A 21,556-nucleotide genomic window follows, 5' to 3' on the forward strand; every position below is an offset into this window, starting at 1 on the left:
ACAACATAGTTGTTTATGAACATACCCACACACTTCTCCGTCTACTAACATGACTTTAGGCAAATTATTTACCTTCTCAAAACCCGTTGCTTTCTCTGAAAAATTCAGGGCAAAAATAATACCACTTAGAGCTGTCGTGAGAACAAAAGAAGACAACTCATGCCAAAGCATTCAGTACAGCACCTAGCAAACAGTAAGTGTTCAATGAAGTGTTTGCTATTTCTATCATCTTGAAAATAATTGTCAAGGAATAAGTGAATTGCCTAATTTTACTGTTTAATATTCATATCTAAAAAGGAAATCTCAGGTCCAACCTTGAGATGACATAAAGCAGTTTTACCACTAAAGGAAAAAAATATTACCCAGATGTCTAGCTTCCATATTACCTATCTTCTAAAGCAGAACATAAGTCTGCCAATGTGTTTCAGGAGTAAGCTTCAGAATAGCTTTAGAATTAATCAACATTTGACTGCTACTCTGTTACTTTATGTCTACACAAAGATCACGGGGGTAGAAGTGAGATAATCATTTTTTTTTAAAATTTTTTCAACGTTTTTTATTTATTTTTGGGACAGAGAGAGACAGAGCATGAACGGGGGAGGGGCAGAGAGAGAGGGAGACACAGAATCGGAAACAGGCTCCAGGCTCCGAGCCATCAGCCCAGAGCCTGACGCGGGGCTCGAACTCACGGACCGCGAGATCGTGACCTGGCTGAAGTCGGACGCTTAACCGACTGCGCCACCCAGGCGCCCCTGAGATAATCATTTTTAAAAGTAGATAAAACACATTAGATGGGCACTCAGTTGGTTGAGTGTCTGACTCTTGATTTCGGCTCAGGGTCATTATCTCACAGTCATGAGATCAAGCCCTGCATTGGGCTCTGAGCTGGCAGTGCGGAGCCTGCTTGGGATTCATTCTCTCTCCCTCCCTCTCTATCTTTCTATCTCTTTCCCCCACTCCCCACCTCCACCCCTGCCCTGCTTATGTGTGCATGTGCATGCACGTGCTCTCTCTTAAAATAAACTTTAAACAGGGGCACCTGGGTGGCTCAGTGAGTTAAGTGTCCGACTTCAGCTCAGGTCATGATCTCACAGCTCGTGAGTTCGAGCCCCGTGTTGGGCTCTGTGCTGACAACTCAGAGCCTGGAGCCTGATTCGGATTCTGTGTGTGTGTGTGTGTGTGTGTGTGTGTGTGTGTGTGTGTGTGTGTCTCAAAAATAAGATTAAAAAAGTTTTTTTCAATTAACTTACAAAAAACCCACATTAGAGTAATAGGAGAAAACTGTGTCCTAAGGCTGGAGACTTTGAGCAAATCATGTCCATACCTCACAAACCGGCTTCATAAACTAAAAAGTCCGAATACACTCATGGGAAAAGAAATCTCTACACTCAAATAGTTTTTAATCTTAAAAGGATATTTAATGGTGCTTAACAACCTACTGCCAAAACATCACGAAGATTCATAATTATAAAATACTGAGTTTATAAAAAGCAGCTCTGCTGCCACCATCTGTTCAAAAGAGTCAACTACCTACGGGCCTTTCTGGTCACGCAGAGAAGGCTTATGCACCAGCTAATGCTCCCAAATTCCCAAAAGATACTAATCTTCAGGATTCGGGAATGATAAAGCAATTCTCAGAATCCATCCCTGAAAGCATAGAACTTTTTTCCTATTGTTATGTTTTTCATAACACCTTTTTAACATTAAAAAAAAAAACAACACAAAACGTATTAATTCAAAATGAGTTATGGACTTAAATGTAAGAGAAGAAAACATAAAAACAAATCTTTGTGACCTCGATTTGGACAACGGTTTCTTAAGATGGGACAGCAAAAGCACAAGTACCAAAAAAAAAAAAAAAAAAAAAAGATAAATGGGACTTCAATGAAATTAAAATTTTTGTACTTCAAAGGACATGACCAAGTAAGTGAGAAGACAGTTCACAGAATGGGAGAAAATATCTGCAAACTGTGTATCTCATATGGGTCTAGTATAACCCAATTTAAAATTGGACATTTCTCCAAACAAGATATGCAAAGAGCCAATAAGCACATGAAAATAGGCTCGACCGCATTAGCCACCAGGGAAATGCAAATCATAGCCACGGAGAAATGCCACTTCGCACTCATAGATGGCTAATAAAAAAAGGAGACAACAAATACTGGTGAGGATGTAGAGAAATGAATCTTTATACTTTGCTGGAGGGAATGTAAAATGGTGCAGCCACTTTGAAAAACAGTTTGTCAGCTCCTTAAAAAGTTAACAGATGACCCAATAATTCCATTCCTGGGAAATGAAATCAGACATTCACACAAAAACTTAACACGTATGTTCACAGCAGCTTCATTCATAATAATCAAACCATGAAAACAACCCTTCAGGCCCATCAACTAAGGAGAGGTAAATAAAACGTGGCATATACACACAATGAAATATTATTTGGCAATAAGAGGAAATTAAGTAATGATACATGCTCCGATACGCATGAACCTTGAAAAGATGCTACATGAACGAAGCCAGTCACAAAAGACCGTATACTGTATGATTCCACATTTATATGGAATGTTTGGAGTAGGCAAATGAAGAGACAAAGTAAATTAGTGGTTACTTGGGGCTGGGGGAGGAGGACTAGTGGGGAACGGGGACTGGCTCCTACTGTGTATGGGGTTTCTGTAGGAGGGACAAAAATATTCTAAAATCGGATCATGGATCATGATGACGGTTGCACAACCCTGTGAATGTACTAGAACACAACAAATCGTATACCCTGCATGGATGGATCGTATGGTATGTGAATTATGTCTTAAATAAACTGATTAAAGAAAAAAAGAATAACGCGTGATCATAACGATAGTAAATCAGTAGGGTTACACTAAAAGTTTTACATATTTGTTTCAAAAAGATGTAATAAATACTTGGTTTATCATTACTATGAGTCAACATGTTGTGACAAGATTACGTATTTCAATAAAATGTAAGGGTGATTTTTACCTGATATTCAAGAACAGAAAATATTAAAAGGGTACCTTGAAACAAAATATATTCCAAATGAAAATCGTTCCAAATACTGAAATACCACAAATATTTAACATTTAATAGTTTTTCTTAACAATGACATTTGAAGGTACACAAAGCATTAACTGCCCTGACAATGTTTTTTTTTAAGGTATTCATTCATTCATTCATTCATTCATTCATTCATTCATTCATTCACTTATTTTGAGGGAGAGAGAAGGAAAGAGAAAGCAGGAGGCAGGCTCCAGCCATGCTGTCAGTGCAGAGCCTGCTGTGAGGCTCGAACTCACAAACTGCCAGATCACACCCTGAGCTGAGATCAAGAACTGGATGCTTAACTGACTGAGCCACTCAGGCACCCCAAATTGCCCTGATAACCTTGATCTTTGATTTGTGACAAATATTCCAGGCACAGAAAACTTTCATTTTGCATTGCTGTCAACTGGTCCAACTGTTAAAAGTACTTCCAAAAACACTTTCAGGTTGGATGTTAGGGTACATTTTGCTTCAGATAACTTTCTCTTTTTAATAATGGAAATATTTTGATTGCCCAGAATCTGGTTTTGCCATTGAAATGGATACAGCTTTTATTAATCCTGATTTTAGATCAATTTCTGATTCTGTGTCAGAGCATCCTACATTCACGTCTTATTCCATTAAAGCACTTTACAAAGAACTGTAGCCTATGGTCAATATTCAAATATTGGAAAAAGCCAGCAAACATAAGTACTCTAACAAAGTAACTTTAGTTTCTCCCAGAAAAGTTAACAGAACACGTCATACTGTCAATTTAAGGATTTATTTTGTTTAGAAAACTTGTTATTTCTTGAAACAAAAAAGATATTATTTCTTACAGTTTGTATAAAGTATAGTATGTACACAAATTTATTAATATTTGTTTGCAAGAACACTCCCAGTTACAAGACAAGGCAAAAGCTACACCCAAGACTGCCTGCTTGGACCATGATGTTTCCTCTCTAAAGCTCCATATCTGGTCCCCAGGACACAGTTCCTACGTCAGTGTTGCCTGTGCCTGCTTGTGATGTGTAATCTGGATTCCTTCAATCTGTAATGACTCTATGTTGAATGTTAAGCTTAACGTTTTCCCCCATTTTCCTGATTTCTTGACTGGTATCTCTTGAGATTTGGAAAAACTTGTAAATTTCTGGAGCAATGCCAGGAAGGATTTCCTAGAAATCCTGGAAATTTTCCTGGAAATTACTGGAAACACAAGTACCAGCCAAGTTAGGTGAATGTAGAAAGCATTTGCTTTCGTTTAAGCAGAACATTTAAAAAACACTAAAACAATTTTCATTCTACATCCCTATGCATATACAATTCAATCTTGAGTTAAACAAAGGCTTTCCATTCAAATTATATAATCACCAGAAATAAGTAGTAACAATCACTGGCTAATGCATATTTTGAGTCAAATGAACACTCAATAGATGCTGAATAAGGAATAAACGGTACAAAAACTTTTTACTATACTACTTGGAAAGGGGGAAGGAAGAGTCCATATTGCTGAACAAAATGGCAAAGGAAACTGCCTCTAGACCCCTCTGTCCCCTTAAAGAACTATTATTAGCTCTATGAAAGCTCTTTCCAAGTTCAAAATGTTTATTTTTTTTTAAAGGCAAAGGTATACTGCAACCTCATGTTAAATATAAACACAAACACCACCTATCGAAAAAGAGAATTTACAGCACTCAAAACCAAAAGAAAAGTAATTCCTAATGCGTCCTTCTATAAGAACCTCATTTTTACAGCAAAAGTGAAAAACAAACAAAAATTTTTTTTAATTTTTTTTTTTTTACTGTTTATTCAGTTTTGAGAGAGAGAGAGAGAGAGAGAGAGAGAGAGAGAGAGAGAGAGCGCGCGCACGCGAGCGTGAGCGGGGGAGGGGCAGAGAGCTAGGGAGACACAGGATCTGCAGCAGGCTCCAGGCTCTGAGCTGTCAGCACAGAGCCTGATGTGGGGCTCGAACTCATAAACCATGAGATCATGACCTGAGCTGAAGTCAGACGCTTAACTGACTGAGCCACCCAGGCACCCCCCCCCCATTTTTTTTTTTAAATGATTAAGCTTAATTTGAAAAGAGTCTTGCACTGATAGGGAGTCAAATATGAACTCACAGGTTGTGAAAAGAATCAAACTTAGCTGACCTCCTCCTATATGTGCTTACCTGCCTTTACTACCTCCTCACTTCCCGACAAAACCATCCTACTTAGAACTCAACTCTCCTGTCTGTGACAAAGACTTCCAAATCTAATGTCTAGTCCTTGTTCTTCTCCTGTTTTGCTTCTACAACCCCAAGTTTACAGGACACTTTTCTACAGGGAAATCTAACCATGCCCTACTGCTAAAGATATATAAAGTCGCATTCATCACCCTCTGAAACAAACACATCGATTACTCCCACTTGTCCTGAAAGGCAGAAGCTAGGTCTTGTTGTTTATAACCTCCGATGTCCAAAAAATAATCAATACTTGATGACCAAATCAAAGTCAATGATACCATAATCCTTAACAGTCCTTTGCCTCCCCCGCCTGAATCCACATATTCAGCCACTCAAGAAACCCTGTCCTAGTTATTCTATTTGTGCTTCTCTTTCTGTCCCTACAGATACAGATCTTTCAAGTGTGTACCTCATCACCTTTAACCTAGAACACTACTTAGTCTCTGGGGCTTCAACCTCCCTCTTTCTCTCTGCAATCTGCCTTATAAACAGCAATCTTCTTAACACAGCACTTCTTTTTTTTTTTTTTTTAATTTTTTTTTTCAACGTTTATTTATTTTTGGGACAGAGAGAGACAGAACATGAACGGGGGAGGGGCAGAGAGAGAGGGAGACACAGAATCGGAAACAGGCTCCAGGCTCCGAGCCATCAGCCCAGAGCCCGACGCGGGGCTCGAACTCACGGACCGCGAGATCGTGACCTGGCTGAAGTCGGACGCTTAACCGACTGCGCCACCCAGGCGCCCCAACACAGCACTTCTTAATGTCACTTTCAGACACCTTCCGTAACTGCCCTCTGATTAAAGGATAACTGCCTTGGACTTACTCTGCTAGTGAATCTGGCTCTGATTTTTCACGTAAACATCTGTATTTCACTCAGGTCCTGAAAATACTTTACAAATTCTCACTTTTGTCGTATTGGCTCTTTTTCTGCCTACATTATCATATTAGCTGCTACTCAAATCCACCACCGGTCTGTCTGCCCATCTTGGAAGACACACCTCTTATCCACGAAGTTTTCCATAGCACTTTCAGCTCCAAAATACTTTCTCCTTGCACTAAATTTCTATAGTACTTATTCGCTAAGCCTCCTTTCAAGTAAGACAGCCTTGTGCAGTTGGCTTGTTTATGTATTTGTCTGCTAGCCCCACCTACATTTCAAGTTTCAAGAGTTCGGGGGCACTGGACTTCCCACTTTTCTGTATTCACCGCAGTGTGGACACAAAGTGAAGGCATCAGCGACAGAAGAACTGGGAGCAGTGGTGGCAGCTAACGATTACTGCCGGGCAGGGCTAAAAGCTTCTACATTTATTATTTCACTCCGTTTTCACAATTACTCTATGAAACAGGCACTATTATTACCCTAATTTACAGATTAAAAAACTGAGGCACAGAGAAGTTGGGTAATTTACCCGAGATCACACAGCGAGTGAAAGTCTGGGCCACATAAATGTGAGATTAATGAATTCAAGAAATTTTGACAGAAAAAAGGGGGAAAATGTTTTTCTCTAAATAAAAAAATATTAGAAGCAGTGATTGACAGTTATGGCATAATGGTACAAAGAGAGGGAAAATTCAAAGACATGATCTTGTTTTGAATTCTGTTTTCTGACCACAGTTCATTTCACAGTTCACTTCAGTTTTGATGACGGTATCATATATAAGTAAAGAGCATACCCAACATCACATTTAAAGCATTCTGGAGTTTGGCCTTTGAAACCAGAGTTTTGGTTTTAGGTCAGCTAGTTCCTATTTAATTTTCTTAAATTCCTTTATAATTCAGACATCAGAGGAAATAAAATAGCTATGTTTGCTGTATGAAACAGCAGCAAATATATACAGTTACAAAAGAAACAGTACTATTTTCTGATACAATAACCTTAGGGAAGAGGAGGTGGGGGAAGAAAAGAAACACAGGACAGATAAATTCCAAATCTGGAATCTTCTGGAAAGTCTGCTTCTAGTTAAAAGCAACCTAATTATAGGGAGGATTATTTAACTCTACCCTAGAGAAATGTACAGAAACTAAGATTTTTTTTCTTTTCTCCCTAGAGGAACTTTAGCAGCTAATAAACACAGGGATAGTCTCAAGATCTCTATAGGAATCGGATTCATTTGGTGGGGTTATGTCAAATTCACAGACCTTTATAGTTACAGACGTATACAGCTTTAAAGACCTCTAGGAATCATATTCAGCAACAGTTCCAAGAAATTCTTTCCATTTTTCAACAGCCACTTACACAAATTTAAATTCTCATATTTGAGCTAATTTCTTCTGATCTCTCCTCCCATGAAGGAAAAGATTTCAGCCTTCATCTAAATGATACGTCATTATTAGTACACAATTCTGTCCCACCATCTTCTTAAAAAGGTAACATTTAAAAAATAATGACTTGCCCTCAAATCGAAACTTTGTATACTTCTAACATAACATGAAGAATTTCAGAACCAGTTTTCCTTGGTAAGATTTTTTTTTTTTTTAAGTTATAAAGAAAATAGAAAGAATGAGGGATTTTGGAGTCAGACAAACTTAGATTCCAATTCTAGCCAGGATGTGATGGGCAAGTAACCTATAGATCTTAATCATCTAGAAAGTAGATAGAATAATAGTACTCCTGTAAAGATATCCGAGAGTTGGAAATAATGAATGCAAAGTGTCTACTATATATATTACAGATAATAAATGCTATTAATAAGTATTTGCAGAGTCATGTTCCAAAAAGTATCTTCAAATTTAGCTACATATTTTCCCTTTTTAAAAGAGATAAAATGTCAAACAAGTAAATGCAGATAATATAACAACACCCATTTATCAACTACTTAGGAAATAAAGTTAATACTTAGACTTATCTGTTTCAGAAAGATTTTTTTTCAAGAGAGAATCTTTATTTTGAGAGAGAGAAAGAGAGAGCATGAGTGGGGCAGAGGCAGAGAGAGAGAGAGGGAGAGAGAGAGAGAGAGAGAGAGAGAGAGAGAGAGAGAGAATAAATCCAAAGCAGGCTCCAGACTCTGAGCTGTCAGCACAGAGCCTGACACGAGGCTCGAATCCACAAACCATGAGATCATGACCTGAGCCAAAGTAGGAAGCTTAACTGACTAAGCCACCCAGCCGCCCTAGAAAGATTTTAAAAAACCAAAAACCAAGAAACAGTTTTAACACTTGGCGTACCTGGGTGGCTCAGGTCATGATCTCACTGCTCATGAGTTCGAGCCCCACATCAGGCTCTGTGCTGACAGCTGGCAGTTCAGACCCTGGAGCCTACTTCAGATTTTGTCTCTGTCTCTCTGCCCCTTCCCCACTCACATGCTCTTTCTCTCTCAAATATAAATAAATATTAAAAAATTAAAACAAACAAAAACCAGTTAACACTAGAGTAAAAAATAACCAAGTGAACAGAATCAAACAATACTAACCTAAATGAAAAGATTGACAATCAATGCAAGCTAGAAATACTTTGTGGTTGTAACTTCTCAAACAGACTGAATTTCAAATTCCATAATGTTAACAGCCTTCTCTACAGAAGAACTAAACATTTTACTATACAACATGGACATCAAAATGTCACCTTGAAGCTGCCTCCCCTAATACAAGCATATCTCCTTTCATAATAATGCTTCACTTTATTGTGCTTTCTATAGATACTGTGTTTTTTGACAACTGAAGGTCTACGTCAAGTCTAAATTCTAAAAATATGTGATTCATAAAACAGGAAAAATAGAAAGAAGGGGCAGAGGAGCAAAAAAAGCCAAAAAACAAAAAACCAAAAGAAACCAACCAAACCAACAGATGAGAGAAAAACTAAAGGACAAAATGACAGACCGAAATACAACTTATTACATTAAGCAAAAATGAACTAAATACTCCAAAGAAAAGGCAGAGATGGTCAGACTACACATAAAAGAACCGTTTGTAATATATATTTAAATATAAAGACACAAAAAGACTTAAAGTAAAAGATTATAGAAAAAAACATAGAAACCATGCAAACAATAAACATAAGAAAACTGTAGCAGGTTTATCAGTATTAAACAAAGTAAGTATCAAGACAAGAAATACTGTGAGACAAAAAGGGGCCCTTCACAATGGTAAAAGGGTCAATATATCAAGAAGACTTATGCATCTAATAATGAAACTACAAAAAAGAGAGAAATTCATAGTCATGGTTGAAAATTTAAATACACTTTTCACTCAGTAATTGATAGAACTAGACCAAAAAAATCAGGAAAGATACAGAAGATCTGAATGACTATACACACAGGCAGTCCTTACTTTGAGTTACTGCATGTGAGAACAGTGTCCCCACTTTCCACTGTTCTGATATGCAAGGTTTTGGTTAATACAGTTCCATGCTGAGTAAGGACTATCTGTATATGTTTTTGTATAGTTTTGAATTTTGGAAGCATGTGAATGCTATACGTATTAAAATGAGAATCAATAAGGATGGAAAGGCAGCGGTGTGAGGGAGGGAGACTGAAACCGAAAGCAAACAACAACAAAATAAGCCCAACCATATTTCAAATGAATAACATAATACATTGAAGGGGGAAAACTAACCTAATTTATGAATACAGTACTTGACCAGATGCCCTTAATCTTGGGTAAAGTAGGGGAGAACTGCAAATAAATCCTGAATTCTTTTTGTACGGACAAAGCAATTCTGAAACTATCTCAGATGCATTAAAGAATTAAGCAAATGAGTAAATTGTTGATGTTATTGGGAGCCAGGGCTCAAGGGACAAAAATACGAAAGGGATAAGAACTAATACAAGGAAAGCCCTGTGAGAATGAACTGGAATTGGAAGTACTAGAACTGGGTGAATTCATGATTTCTAAATTACGTATGTGTTGTATGTATTATATACGTGTAAGTGTCTACACACATATGTATTTCCTAACTGTCTGCTAAAGGGGCTTCTGGTTATATATGAGTAGCAATGAATACATCCAACACCCAGATCTTGATTTTTTAGTTATCATTTTCTACTAAAGGAAACTAGGGCTCTTTGGAAAAACAGCTGATTCCAGGACTGTGACAGAGAAGAAACAAAATGAACCTAGAAGAGCTGTTATACCACAAAGTGATAAAGGCCTTAAAAAAAAAAAGAAGAGGAAGAAGAAAAAAGACAGGATTATGTTATAGGCAGCATACAGCAGTCAGTCTGAGGGGCTCCTAGAGGCCACAGAGGACAATTTAAGCACCAAAATAATGAAGGACAGTAAAGAAAGAAACAGGAATCCATGAATCCATGCTGGTAATAGTTAATTGGGAAATAAGGGAAGACTCTTGGTATAGAGCAGAATGTCAACTGCTGTGGTTTTCTTTGTGTTAACACTTGAAAAAATTTTAAATGATGTATTTTTGGAACCCAGTAAACCAAAACAACACTTTAGAAGCTGCTGACAAAACACAGACTCAGTGTGACTCAGTGAAGAACTGACCTTAATTAGAATCTCCTTCGATCTATAATTAGGGACAGGTTATCCTAAATATACTACTTTGGAGTACAGAGCTCTCACACACCAAAACTTCATAGTTTTGCCTTCACCAACTATAATCTTAGTTTGTTTAAAATGTGACTAACTGGTTGATAAAACCAGCCAAAGAAAAGAAAATGTATCCATTACATCATTGTCTTAACACAAAGATGTATATGACAAATCCCTCCAGACTTGAGTGCCAGAATTTCTTTTCCCCCGAAAAACATGCACAGTATACCACGAAATAAGAGCTAAGTAGTCCATCAAGTTTCCTTTGCTGCCGGAAACCTGAGCTTTTCTTCTCTATACAGTTGTTTTAGATATAATTTATCTTCTATTTAAATGCACATGGGCCTATATTTTGTTTGCAAAATATCTCAAATCCTTTAAGATGGAATTTATAAAATAAATTATAAACCTAAAAATTCGTAATATGACTGCAACACTAACTGGAAATAATTTAGTCTTCCAATAGTGCTACGAATACAGCAATTTAGTTCATCTGTGGTTTGAAAGTCAGCGTTAGTGCAAAAAAATTCAGAATGACTGTTTTTTTTAAACTCTGACAAAAAGTGTTAGAACCAATTTTTACAAAGTTGTGTTTCTGCCCCCAACGTTTTACCTGGGAAATTCAAAACTGTGTTTCAGATAATTTGAAAAGAACTTCCCTTTACAGTGTGAGACCTAAAACTTTTAAAGTAATAAAATTCAGGGGTGCCAGTGTGGCTCAGTCAGTTAAGTATCAGGCTCCTGACTTCAGCTCAGGTCTTAATCTCCTGGTTTGTGAGTTCGAATCCCGTGTCAGGGATTCTCTCTCTCCATTTCTTTCTGCCCACCCCCCCCCCCCCCCCACGCAGGCGCGTGCCCTCTGTCTGTCTCAACAATAAAAACATTAAAAAAGAGAATTTACAGGACTCTCTCTGCCCCTCCTTGGCTTGCACTGTCTCTCTCAAAACAAACTTTAAAAATAAATATATACATAAAAATTCCTAGCACAGTATCTCTTTATTACACCTCATCTACATCATATTAAACAAATGTATGTTGAATAAACGAATAATAAATCTTCTTCGAGGCTATCTTTGCAGGTCTGGGGATGGGTAGATGAGTAGGCAGATACAGGAGAAGCACGAAATTTTGTCCAAAACTGCTCTTCAAATGTTTGAAAGTTGCTATGATTATTTTGGAAAAAGTAATCCAATGTTATGATTCTGAATCTATAAGAAATGTAAATGTACAAGAAAATTCACTGAAAGAAAAAAAGGAACGTCAGGCCAAAACTTCTTTAGACACAGACCACTTGAAAAATGTCCTTCCAGACGTTAGAAGAAGCCCAAATCTTAATTAGGTATTTAATATTCACAGGTATTTAGTATTTAATATACTATACCATATTAGTTTAGCCACTTAAAACTCAGACTTGTGCAGAGCTGTGTTTTTATGTACGTGTCATTTTACCACACGATGCAGTCCCTTTTATAAAATCGACAGCATATTTATAGTCCTTCTATGATTAAAAAAAATCCTCTGCAACCAGACTTTCTGACATAATGACGTACAATACTGAATCATTCCAAGGTAAAAAAAACACAAAGTTTAGCATATTACTAGTATATTAAAAATTAACCTATCAGCAAGGACACAAATACACTGGGTACAAAACAGAACTGTGTACTCAGGCATTTGTTTTTATTATGGGCTGGAAATAAAAATAGAAGTGATAAGTACCCAATAAGTAGTACAAACAAGTGTCACAGAAATGCAGCAAGGAAGACTGGTTTCCGGGAGCAGAACATGGGGTAAGGCCATCGGCCTGGAATAGAGTGGGCTGTGAACACAGGAAGCTTGGTTCTTTAAAATATCTATGGCAGGGAATAGTGAACTATGATCCATGGGCCAAATCCAGCCCCCTGCTTGTTTTTGTGTTGCCTATAAACTACCAACGGTTTTCACATTTTTAAATGATTGGAAAAAAAAAAAATCAAAAGAGGAGTAGGTCATGATACACGAAAATTATGAAATTCCTATGTAGACCTTTATGGAGACACAGCCATACCACGTCCATCCGTTTACCTGTTTTCTATGATTGCTTTCATATTACAAGGCCGAGCTGAGTAGATGCCACACAGACCACGTGAATCATAAAGCCTAAACTATTTACTATGTGGCCCTTGAGAGAAAACATTTGCCAAACTCTTTCCTGAGAAAGGCCTATGTGGCTGAGGCACTAGGAGTGAGGGGCTGGGAGGAAAAAGAAGCTAGAGAGGCAAGAGGGGCACGTGGGCCATAGCGAGGATTTGCGTCTACATTCTAAGAGTAACAGGGAAGCCCTTAAACAATTTGAAGTAGAAAAGTGACAGGAAGATTTGCATTTTAAAAAGCTCATTCTGGTGGTTACACAGGTAACCAGCATGAGGAAAAAAGTAAGGATGTTAGCGTAGTAAGTAGTTTAAGCAGGATATGAACATAGCTAAGACTTATGGGGCTGGGAAAGTAAAAAAAAAAAAAAAAAGGCTGGGCAAGATTATTTCCGAGATGCCTTTCAGCTCTAAAATTTTAAGAATCACAGGGGTTTCGGGGCGCCTGGATGGCGCAGTCGGTTAAGGATCCGACTTCAGCCAGGTCACCATCTCGCGGTGCGGGAGTTCGAGCCCCGCGTCGGGCTCTGGGCTGATGGCTCAGAGCCTGGAGCCTGTTTCCGATTCTGTGTCTCCCTCTCTCTCTGCCCCTCCCCCGTTCATGCTCTGTCTCTCTCTGTCCCAAAAATAAATAAACGTTGAAAAAAAAAAAATTAAAAAAAAAAAAAAAGAATCACAGGGGTTTCTAAGTCTGGTTTTGCAACTTTTCAGGGTATTTCCAATGATCACAAACAAATCTCAAAAATGTTATACTATGTAACATTTACTATATATGTTATACATATAACAACTCTCCAATAGGAAGTTAGAAATATGCCAACAGAGCATCAAGCATCTAAAGTTTACTGAAGAATAAATGATCCTCTCCATTAGAATACTTTCTAAAATATGGTTTAAATTTTTTGCAAGCTGGAAAGGACTAGTTTTATGAAATTCATGGTCAAAGAATTACAGTTCATACATAAATGAACACAATGGGGGAACAAACACAAATGTGCTTGCATAAATTTTCACCGCACTTTCCCATAATGTAGCAATGAGGGAACAAAGAACATACCTGCTACATTCTAACAATGTAACTTTGAGACGGCCTTCGGTAAGCGCCCACTGTTGTATATGGATATGTTCTTCTTCATCTTCTTCAAATCCTTGCAAGGTTTGGAATGGAAAAAACGGCTTAAACCTGAGAAAAGTAAAGAGAAGTCTAAATTTTTGAACAAGAAACACCACAGCTTAACGCATAATAACAAAACCTATCTGCAGGAAAACAACACAAAACGAGAACCTAAACTGCACGTTCCCCATAAATCCAAAGCTTATCACACTCAACTGGCAGCAGATGGTACCTTCTCTGTGGCACCCAGACCCCCTGGGTTTTTGGCACGCTCTCGGTGACAAGGCAGGACACTTAGAAAAAAGAACGGGAAAATCTGAAGATCCCCATTAGGCCCTAAAACTTGGGTGGGGCAGGAGAGCGATTCTTTCTGGACTAGATGGAAGAGTGTCCCTACGGCACAAGATCAAAATTCAGAATGCATTTTTCATGGAAACAATACAATTGATAGTAATTAGCACATGATAATGATTACTCATCACAACGACATCAACAACAATCAGTGACGGCAAGGATAGCATCAGAATCGTTTACTATTTGCCAGACAGTGTGCTAAAGCTTTCCAAGCTCACAACACTGAGAGGCCTGATAGACTAGCTTCCCTCCCCAGATGAGAACAGCGAGCCTCACAGGTTAAAGGATTTGTTCAATGTCACATGGTGGGTGGCAGTACCAGGATTCAAGCTAGCATGATTCCATCAAAGCCCAAATTACATAACACTTCGGTTACCTATGAATAATTCAGGCTTGTCCTATGTGCTTATTGTTTAACACTTTGGTTTTCACGGAGAAGCTTGTGCTGAGTTATGAACTGTAGCCTTTGAAATCTTTAATTTGAAACACAATTCATACTCTTCCATTAAAGCAAAGGACAAAGAAAATGAGAGAAAATTGGGCTCGGGAGTGTATAGTTTTCAATTCCCCTTATACACTGTTACTGGACCCAGCATTTGTCTGCTTCAAACTTCAGTGCTTCTCACTAACCTCACACAAAAAAGACAGTCAAAAGTCCTTGGTTTCTCACATTCAGGGTCCACCACAATTCATTTTCCCAGTGGCATTTTTCGCTATTAGAAACCTTCCTTTCTAGGAAGTGCAGTCACCTCAAGTACCCAGAAGATACCATGCATATTCCAGCTCTCAGGTCTTTCGAACCAACTGGATGTTTTCCCTACTTCTGCAAGCCTAGACAAATCCTAAACACTTTCCATAATCGGCTTCAGGTCCTAGATCACAGCAGAGCACACGCACTGCTTTCACTCTTTATTTTGCAGTCACTTAAATTGCTGTGCATTTATGCTTTGAAATCTCAAATGTGACACGCTCACGACTGTTTGTACCCTTCATGCACACCATCAGGACTCAAGTATGTGTTGAGCTTATTTATAAAAATCCAATGCTAAAAATGAAATAAACATTTAGAAAATAATAGCCTACTATAGTTCATACGGGAAGATATTGACATAGGGGGAGAAACACTGTTTTATGGTTTCCCCGTGAAAAGGATTAAAGGAAAATCTTTTTAGGGACAGATAGATACACAATGTCCTGAGTTTTTCTCCTGCTTCTGAACTAGATGGGAAACAGAAAGTCCTCTTCAGCTCCTTAATTTGCATTTGAAGTCATTTGGTTCAAACTCGCACCAAATTTTTGAAAGGAAAAAAAAAATTAGGAACTAAATTCATCATGCTAATACAATGTTGTAGCTGAGTGCTTTTAACACATAAACCTCACGGCTCCTGTAGAACATGTGACTGTCACTCTGTGAAACATTACAAAGATCACTATACTATATACACAACCAACTTTGAATATAATAATGCAGCTAAATCAAAGCTGCTCTACGAATCAACTTTTCTTGTCATGTATAAACTTACAATTCAGCAAGAATATTTTCCCACAGGTGTGTGACTTCAATGTTCTATGGAATAAAATCTAATTTGGTTTATTAATGCTTCTAGCAGCATTTGCTAAAAGTATTTATGCACAAAAGGACATTAAAATCAGAAAAAATGTATTCCATTTAAAAATAATACACTAAACACTGGGATAAAGCTATTTGTTCACCAAGCTAATAAATCCACACATTTGCATTCTCTAAGGACACTGTTTTCAAAAATTTGAAGTCTAAGCCTTTAAGTATCTCAAACCAATAAAGAAATCCAAACAGCAAAGCAGGCTACTTCTACCCCTTAGTTTTATCTTCCCATCCAACCGCACTATCCTTCCTCAGGATTCATTAGCCTTTCTTCTGTTAGCCTATCAAACATGTCACTGTTTTCTCACTCAAGTTCCCTGAACAAGCTACCTGTACTTCCTCCTGTAGAAGCCTTAAAAAACCAACCCAGAAAGATCAACTTCTAAGATGACAGCACGGGTGGGGGTGGGGGGGTACCTGGGTGACTCAGTCGGTTAAGCATTGGCCTCTAGATTTCGAGTCAGGTGGTGATCTCACTCTGCGTCAGTCATGAGATCAAGCCCACCCCCCACCCCCTGCCCCTGCCCCCACCAGAGCCTGCTTAAGATTCTCTCTCCCTCTCCTTCTGCCCCTTCCCTGCTTGTGTGCACACACACGCTCTCTCTCAAACATTACATTAAATTAATTAAATTAAAAAAATAAAATGACAGCAAAAGAGATCCACTGACCCACTCTGCAATAAAACTGATGCAAGTCATTAACATAGACACAGAAACAAAACACTTCAAGCCTCGGAAATGGCCCTAATGGTAAACAGCAAAGGGAAGAACTTCTATTCATCAATTTTCTTGACTAGAAAATTTGGTTAAGAAAAGTGAGAGTGTGTGGTGTCTAAACCAAGACGGGCCACCCCACCCCCACCCCAGCAGGCTGAGCAAGGAAGAGATGCGTCTCCAGACCTCCAGACCGCTTGTAGCTGGGCACATGCGGTCTCACTTCCACTCCTGAGGCCTTTCTCCGGGGGGGGGGGGGGGAGGAGAGGGGGAGAGGGAGGGAGGGAGAGGGAGAGGGAGAGGGAGAGGAGGGCGGCAGTGTTTCGCATCCAGTCCCCCGCTGCCCTGCACTGAGGCTAAGTGCCAGGCCAGTCGAGAGATGGGAGCTCCCTTCCTTGAAAGGCCCCGATCTGTGGGCCGGAGACTTCACCCTGGGCACGGAGCGCACCGGAGCCCTCATCGTCCTCGCTCTGCCCCAGGACACAATGGTTCTGTGCCCAGAGGGGACAGGCTGCTGCCACCCCTGAGCCCCCTCGCACCCAGCTTCTGGAGTGGGAGTGGCACTCAGGGAGAAGCCGGCCGTTGTCCCCAGCCCCAGCGCCAGTGCCCTGGCTCAAAAGATTTTGCTAAGGGGTAGGAAAGGGAAAGGCGGGCTTTAAAAAAGCTCCTAACCTCTTCCCGAGGTGCTAACTTCATACACCAAAGAATATGGAGAAGCTCAAACCCTACGTGTGCTCTCAAGAACGAGGGAGGTGGTGACGAAAGGCAGCCGGGAGATTCACGGATTTAACGAAGACGCAGCCTAAATAAAGGCTGCCCTGGTCACAGGAAATAAGACAGGGGGGAGGATCTCTTCTGAGGTCAGAACAAGTACCAAACGCTGATCTCAAAAATTATTCCTTGAAAGAAGCCACAATGTGACTGGATTCGTTGGTGGAACAATATGTGCCCCCGGGGCGCTGTTGAAAACGGCAGGGTGAGGGGTAGATGGCACTAAAAGAACCCAGGCAATCACTAAAAAAACAAACAATAAGCCCTGGGAGAGGGGGACCGGTGCTCAAAGCTGCTACAATAGATTATCTAAATATCTGATTTCCAACCAAAATTGTGAAGCTTGCAAAGAATCGAGAAAGCATGACCCCTGAAGCAGAACAGGCAACACAAACCGCCAGGAAGAATGACCAGGTGCTGGACTGAACAGAAAGACTTCAAAAGAGCCATTAGAAATATGTTCACAAGACATTTTTAACAGCATGATTAAAGCAGTAAAGGGAGGTATTATGACAATGTCACACCAAATAGAGACTATCAATAAAAAATATAGGAGTTACATTAAAAAAAGAACTAAGTGGGAATTCTGGGGTTGAAAACTAAAAATGGAAATAAAAAATTTCAGGGCACCTGAAATGTAACTGCAGAGCCTGGTCTGTAGCCCCTGAGGTTGATTTGATTACCACCCAGTTTTCTGCTGGAGTAACGCACTAAACCTGGGTGGCCTAGTTGGTCGAGCATCTGACTCTTGATTTTGGCTCTGGTCATGATCCCAACCAAGGGCTGTGGGATGGAACCCTACAGCATGGAGCCTGCTTGAGATTCTTGCTCTCTCACTAAAAGAAAAAAAAGGAAAAGAACAAAAAGAAAGAAAAAGAAAAAGAAAAAAAAGATTTCACCACCAAAAGGGTTCTCAACCATAAATATGAACTGACAGAAGAAAAGACTTAATGAATTTGAAGATAGAGCAACAGAAGCTACACAAGCCAAAGAACAGCCAGGAAAAATAACAACAATGAACTCAGTCTTAGAGAAATCTAGGAGACCATTAAGCACACCAACACACGTAATGGGAGTGACAAAGGAAGGGAAAGAGAGAAGAGAGGAGGAAAGAGGGGAATGGAAAAAAACAAACAAATAACAGAGGCAGCCAGTAAGCCCCAAAGCCACAAATTATATGATTCCATTCATATAAAAATCCAGAACAGGGAAATCTATAGAGGCAGAAAGTACATTCATATTTAGGGTTGGGGTGGTAGGGGGGTTAGGAGAAGGATAGCTGAAGGGTACGGGGTTTTCTTTTTTGTGGTGATAAAACTTCTAAAATGGACTGTGGTGATGGTCGTACATATCTGTGAATATACTAAAAGTCACTGGAATGGAAGCTTTAAAAACGTAAGTTTATGGAATATGAATTATATCTGAATAAAGCTGTTAAGAAAAATCCCAACCCAGGAGGCGCCTGGGTGGCTCAGTCGGTTGAATGTCCGACTTTGGCTCAGGTCATGATCTCGTGGTTTGTGAGTTTGAGCCCCGTGTCGGGCTCTGTGCTGACAGCTCGGAGCCTGGAGCCTGCTTCGGATTCTGTGTCCCCCTCTCTCTCCGCCCCACGCCTGCTTGTGCTCTGTCTCTGTCTTTGAAAAATGAACAAACATAAAACAAAAAATTAAAAAAAGAAAAAAGAAAAAGAAAAATCCCAACCCAGTTTACCCAGAAATAATTTCTTTTGTCATTGCTTTGATATGTAAATGTTTGGTGTTTAAATAAGAAATAAAACCATAAACGACACACCTCTGTTAAAAAAACTTAGAGCCACTTTTAAGGCTTATGAAAAACAAAGATTTATTGAATAGTCACTATATCAGGTACTGACTCAAAGCATTTATTTGCTCACCTAATACTTACAACAGCCCCCAAACAAGGCATTAGCACACTGTACATAAAGCAACAGCCGTAGAGGCCTCATACATCCTACACACTGAAGCCAAAACCGGCATTAGCCTGCTAGGGCTGCCCAAACAGAATACCACATGGGTGGCTTAAAAACAGAAATGTATTTTCTCCTAGTTCTGGAGGCTGAAGTCCACCACTAAGGCGACAGGAGGTTTGGTTTCTAGTGAGCCTCTCTCCTTGGCTTGCAGACAGGCACCTTCTTGCTGTAATCTCTCATGGCTTTTCTCTCTGCACACCCACTCCTGACGTTCATTCCTTTTCTTATAAAGACACTGGTCCTACTGGATTAGAGTTCCATCCTTATGACCTCACTTAAGGACCTTAATTACCTCCTTAAGGGCCCCACCTCAAATACCGCTGCGCTGAGGGTTAGGGCTTCAACATACCAATTCTGGGGGAAACAATTCAGTCCACAACAGAATGCAAATGTTAACTCCAGAGCCTGGTCTGTAGTCCCTGAGGTTGATCTGATTACCACCCAGTTTTCTGCTGGAATAACACACTAAACCTGGCCTGAAGGTACCCGGCAAGGACGCTCACGGTTTCACGTATATTACTGTGCTTGATCCACAAAGTAACACGGGGAAGCACAGTCTGCAAATCATTTCTGCATTTCACACAGATGAGGAAACAGGTACAGAAGAAAACAAAGAGACTGCTGGAGACTGCATCCTTTATTAAAAAGTTACATGAAGGGGCGCCTGGGTGGCGCAGTCGGTTGAGCGTCCGACTTCAGCCAGGTCACGATCTCGCGGTCCGGGAGTTCGAGCCCCGTGTCAGGCTCTGGGCTGATGGCTCGGAGCCTGGAGCCTGTTTCCGATTCTGTGTCTCCCTCTCTCTGTGCCCCTACCCCATTCATGCTCTGTCTCTCTCTGTCCCAAAAATAAATAAAAACGTTAAAAAAAAAATAAAAAAAAAAAATAAAAAGTTACATGAAAATAAATGCCAGCAAAATGAGGGCATAAACCAAGAAAGAAGCGATCCAGAGAAGAGTTGATCCAAGGCCAGAAAGCAATGATCTCCTAAACCCAGATGACAGGTGTGTGGCAAGCCAAGAGACAAGCCTGGTTTGAAATGGGTGATGAAGGCTCCGAGAAGATCTCTAGGAAATAAGGGGAATGAATAAGATAGGCAGAAGGAAGGAGAAGGGAGAGGTTAATTTTTCAGTTAAATCTTGAAAATTTGGTTAAGGCAATTAGGTAAAAAAAAAAAATTCAAACTTGACTGTAGGGACATATTGTTTTGAATGGCACAAAGATTTTGAAATTGGAATACAGAGAAGGAAACATAAAGCTGCATATCAGGTAGCTCTACAATAAAGAAAAATTATGCAGACGTAGTAACAACGTAATAGACCGGTCAAGGAAGAGAATTCTGAACAGAACATAAATGTTATTGATTATGTACAAATAAGGATGCAGTTCAATGCATGAACTGCAAAGAGTGATATAGCTAAATCAGGAAAAGGCAGAAGGGAAGATGCAAGAGGCCGTCACCTAGGTAAATCCTCACCTACCTCAGAAGGAAGTCAATCAACAGACAGTGTCTGACGTTGTTAAATCAAGAACAGCAATGGGACATTGCTGAGCAATAAAGAGGTAACGCCATGATTAATTAGCATAGCTAACTTTACCAAGTGCTTACTGTATCACAAGCATTACAATGATTAATTCTTAATAATTCTATGAGATCTAATGAATTCTCATTTTGTAGATGAGGAAACGGAGACACAGAAGTTATACAGCTAGTAAGCAGTAAGAATCAAGATAAGAATCAAAGCAGTCAGGCTCCCAAATCTGTGTTCTTAATCAGCACCTCTTAAAACTTGTTAAAGAAACAGTTACAAATGGTTGATTCTGAAGAGTCTGACTTCTGTTAGGAAAGTAGAGGATTTAGGGAAGTGACTGCTGACTTTCATACTAAGTCCTGTCATATGTGATTTTTTTATTTGATTTTTAAATTATGTACATTAACTTGGGGCGCCTGGGTGGCTCCGTCGGTTAAGCGTCCGACTTCGGCTCAGGTCATGATCTCCTGGTTTGTGGGCTCGAGCCCCGCGTCAGGCTCTGTGCCGACAGCTCAGAGCCTGGAGCCTGCTTCGGATTCTGTGTCTCCCTCTCTCTCTGCCTCTCCCCTGCTTATGTTCTGTCTCTCTCT

At 39.7% G+C, this 21,556-nt stretch overlaps 1 protein-coding gene across 1 annotated transcript in view; it reads right to left on the bottom strand.

Moving 5' to 3' along the window:
* PDZD8 (PDZ domain containing 8) overlaps positions 1 to 21,556 on the bottom strand; it is a 72,423-nt gene that overhangs the window by 33,061 nt on the left and 17,806 nt on the right. Inside the window, exon 2 of the mRNA XM_004001358.6 lies at positions 13,928 to 14,053. Coding sequence (XP_004001407.4) covers positions 13,928 to 14,053 — 126 coding nt within the window. The remainder of the gene's footprint in view (positions 1 to 13,927; positions 14,054 to 21,556) is intronic.

This window comes from Felis catus, chromosome D2 (genome assembly GCF_018350175.1).
Source record: "Felis catus isolate Fca126 chromosome D2, F.catus_Fca126_mat1.0, whole genome shotgun sequence".
Classification (NCBI taxonomy): domain Eukaryota; kingdom Metazoa; phylum Chordata; class Mammalia; order Carnivora; family Felidae; genus Felis; species Felis catus.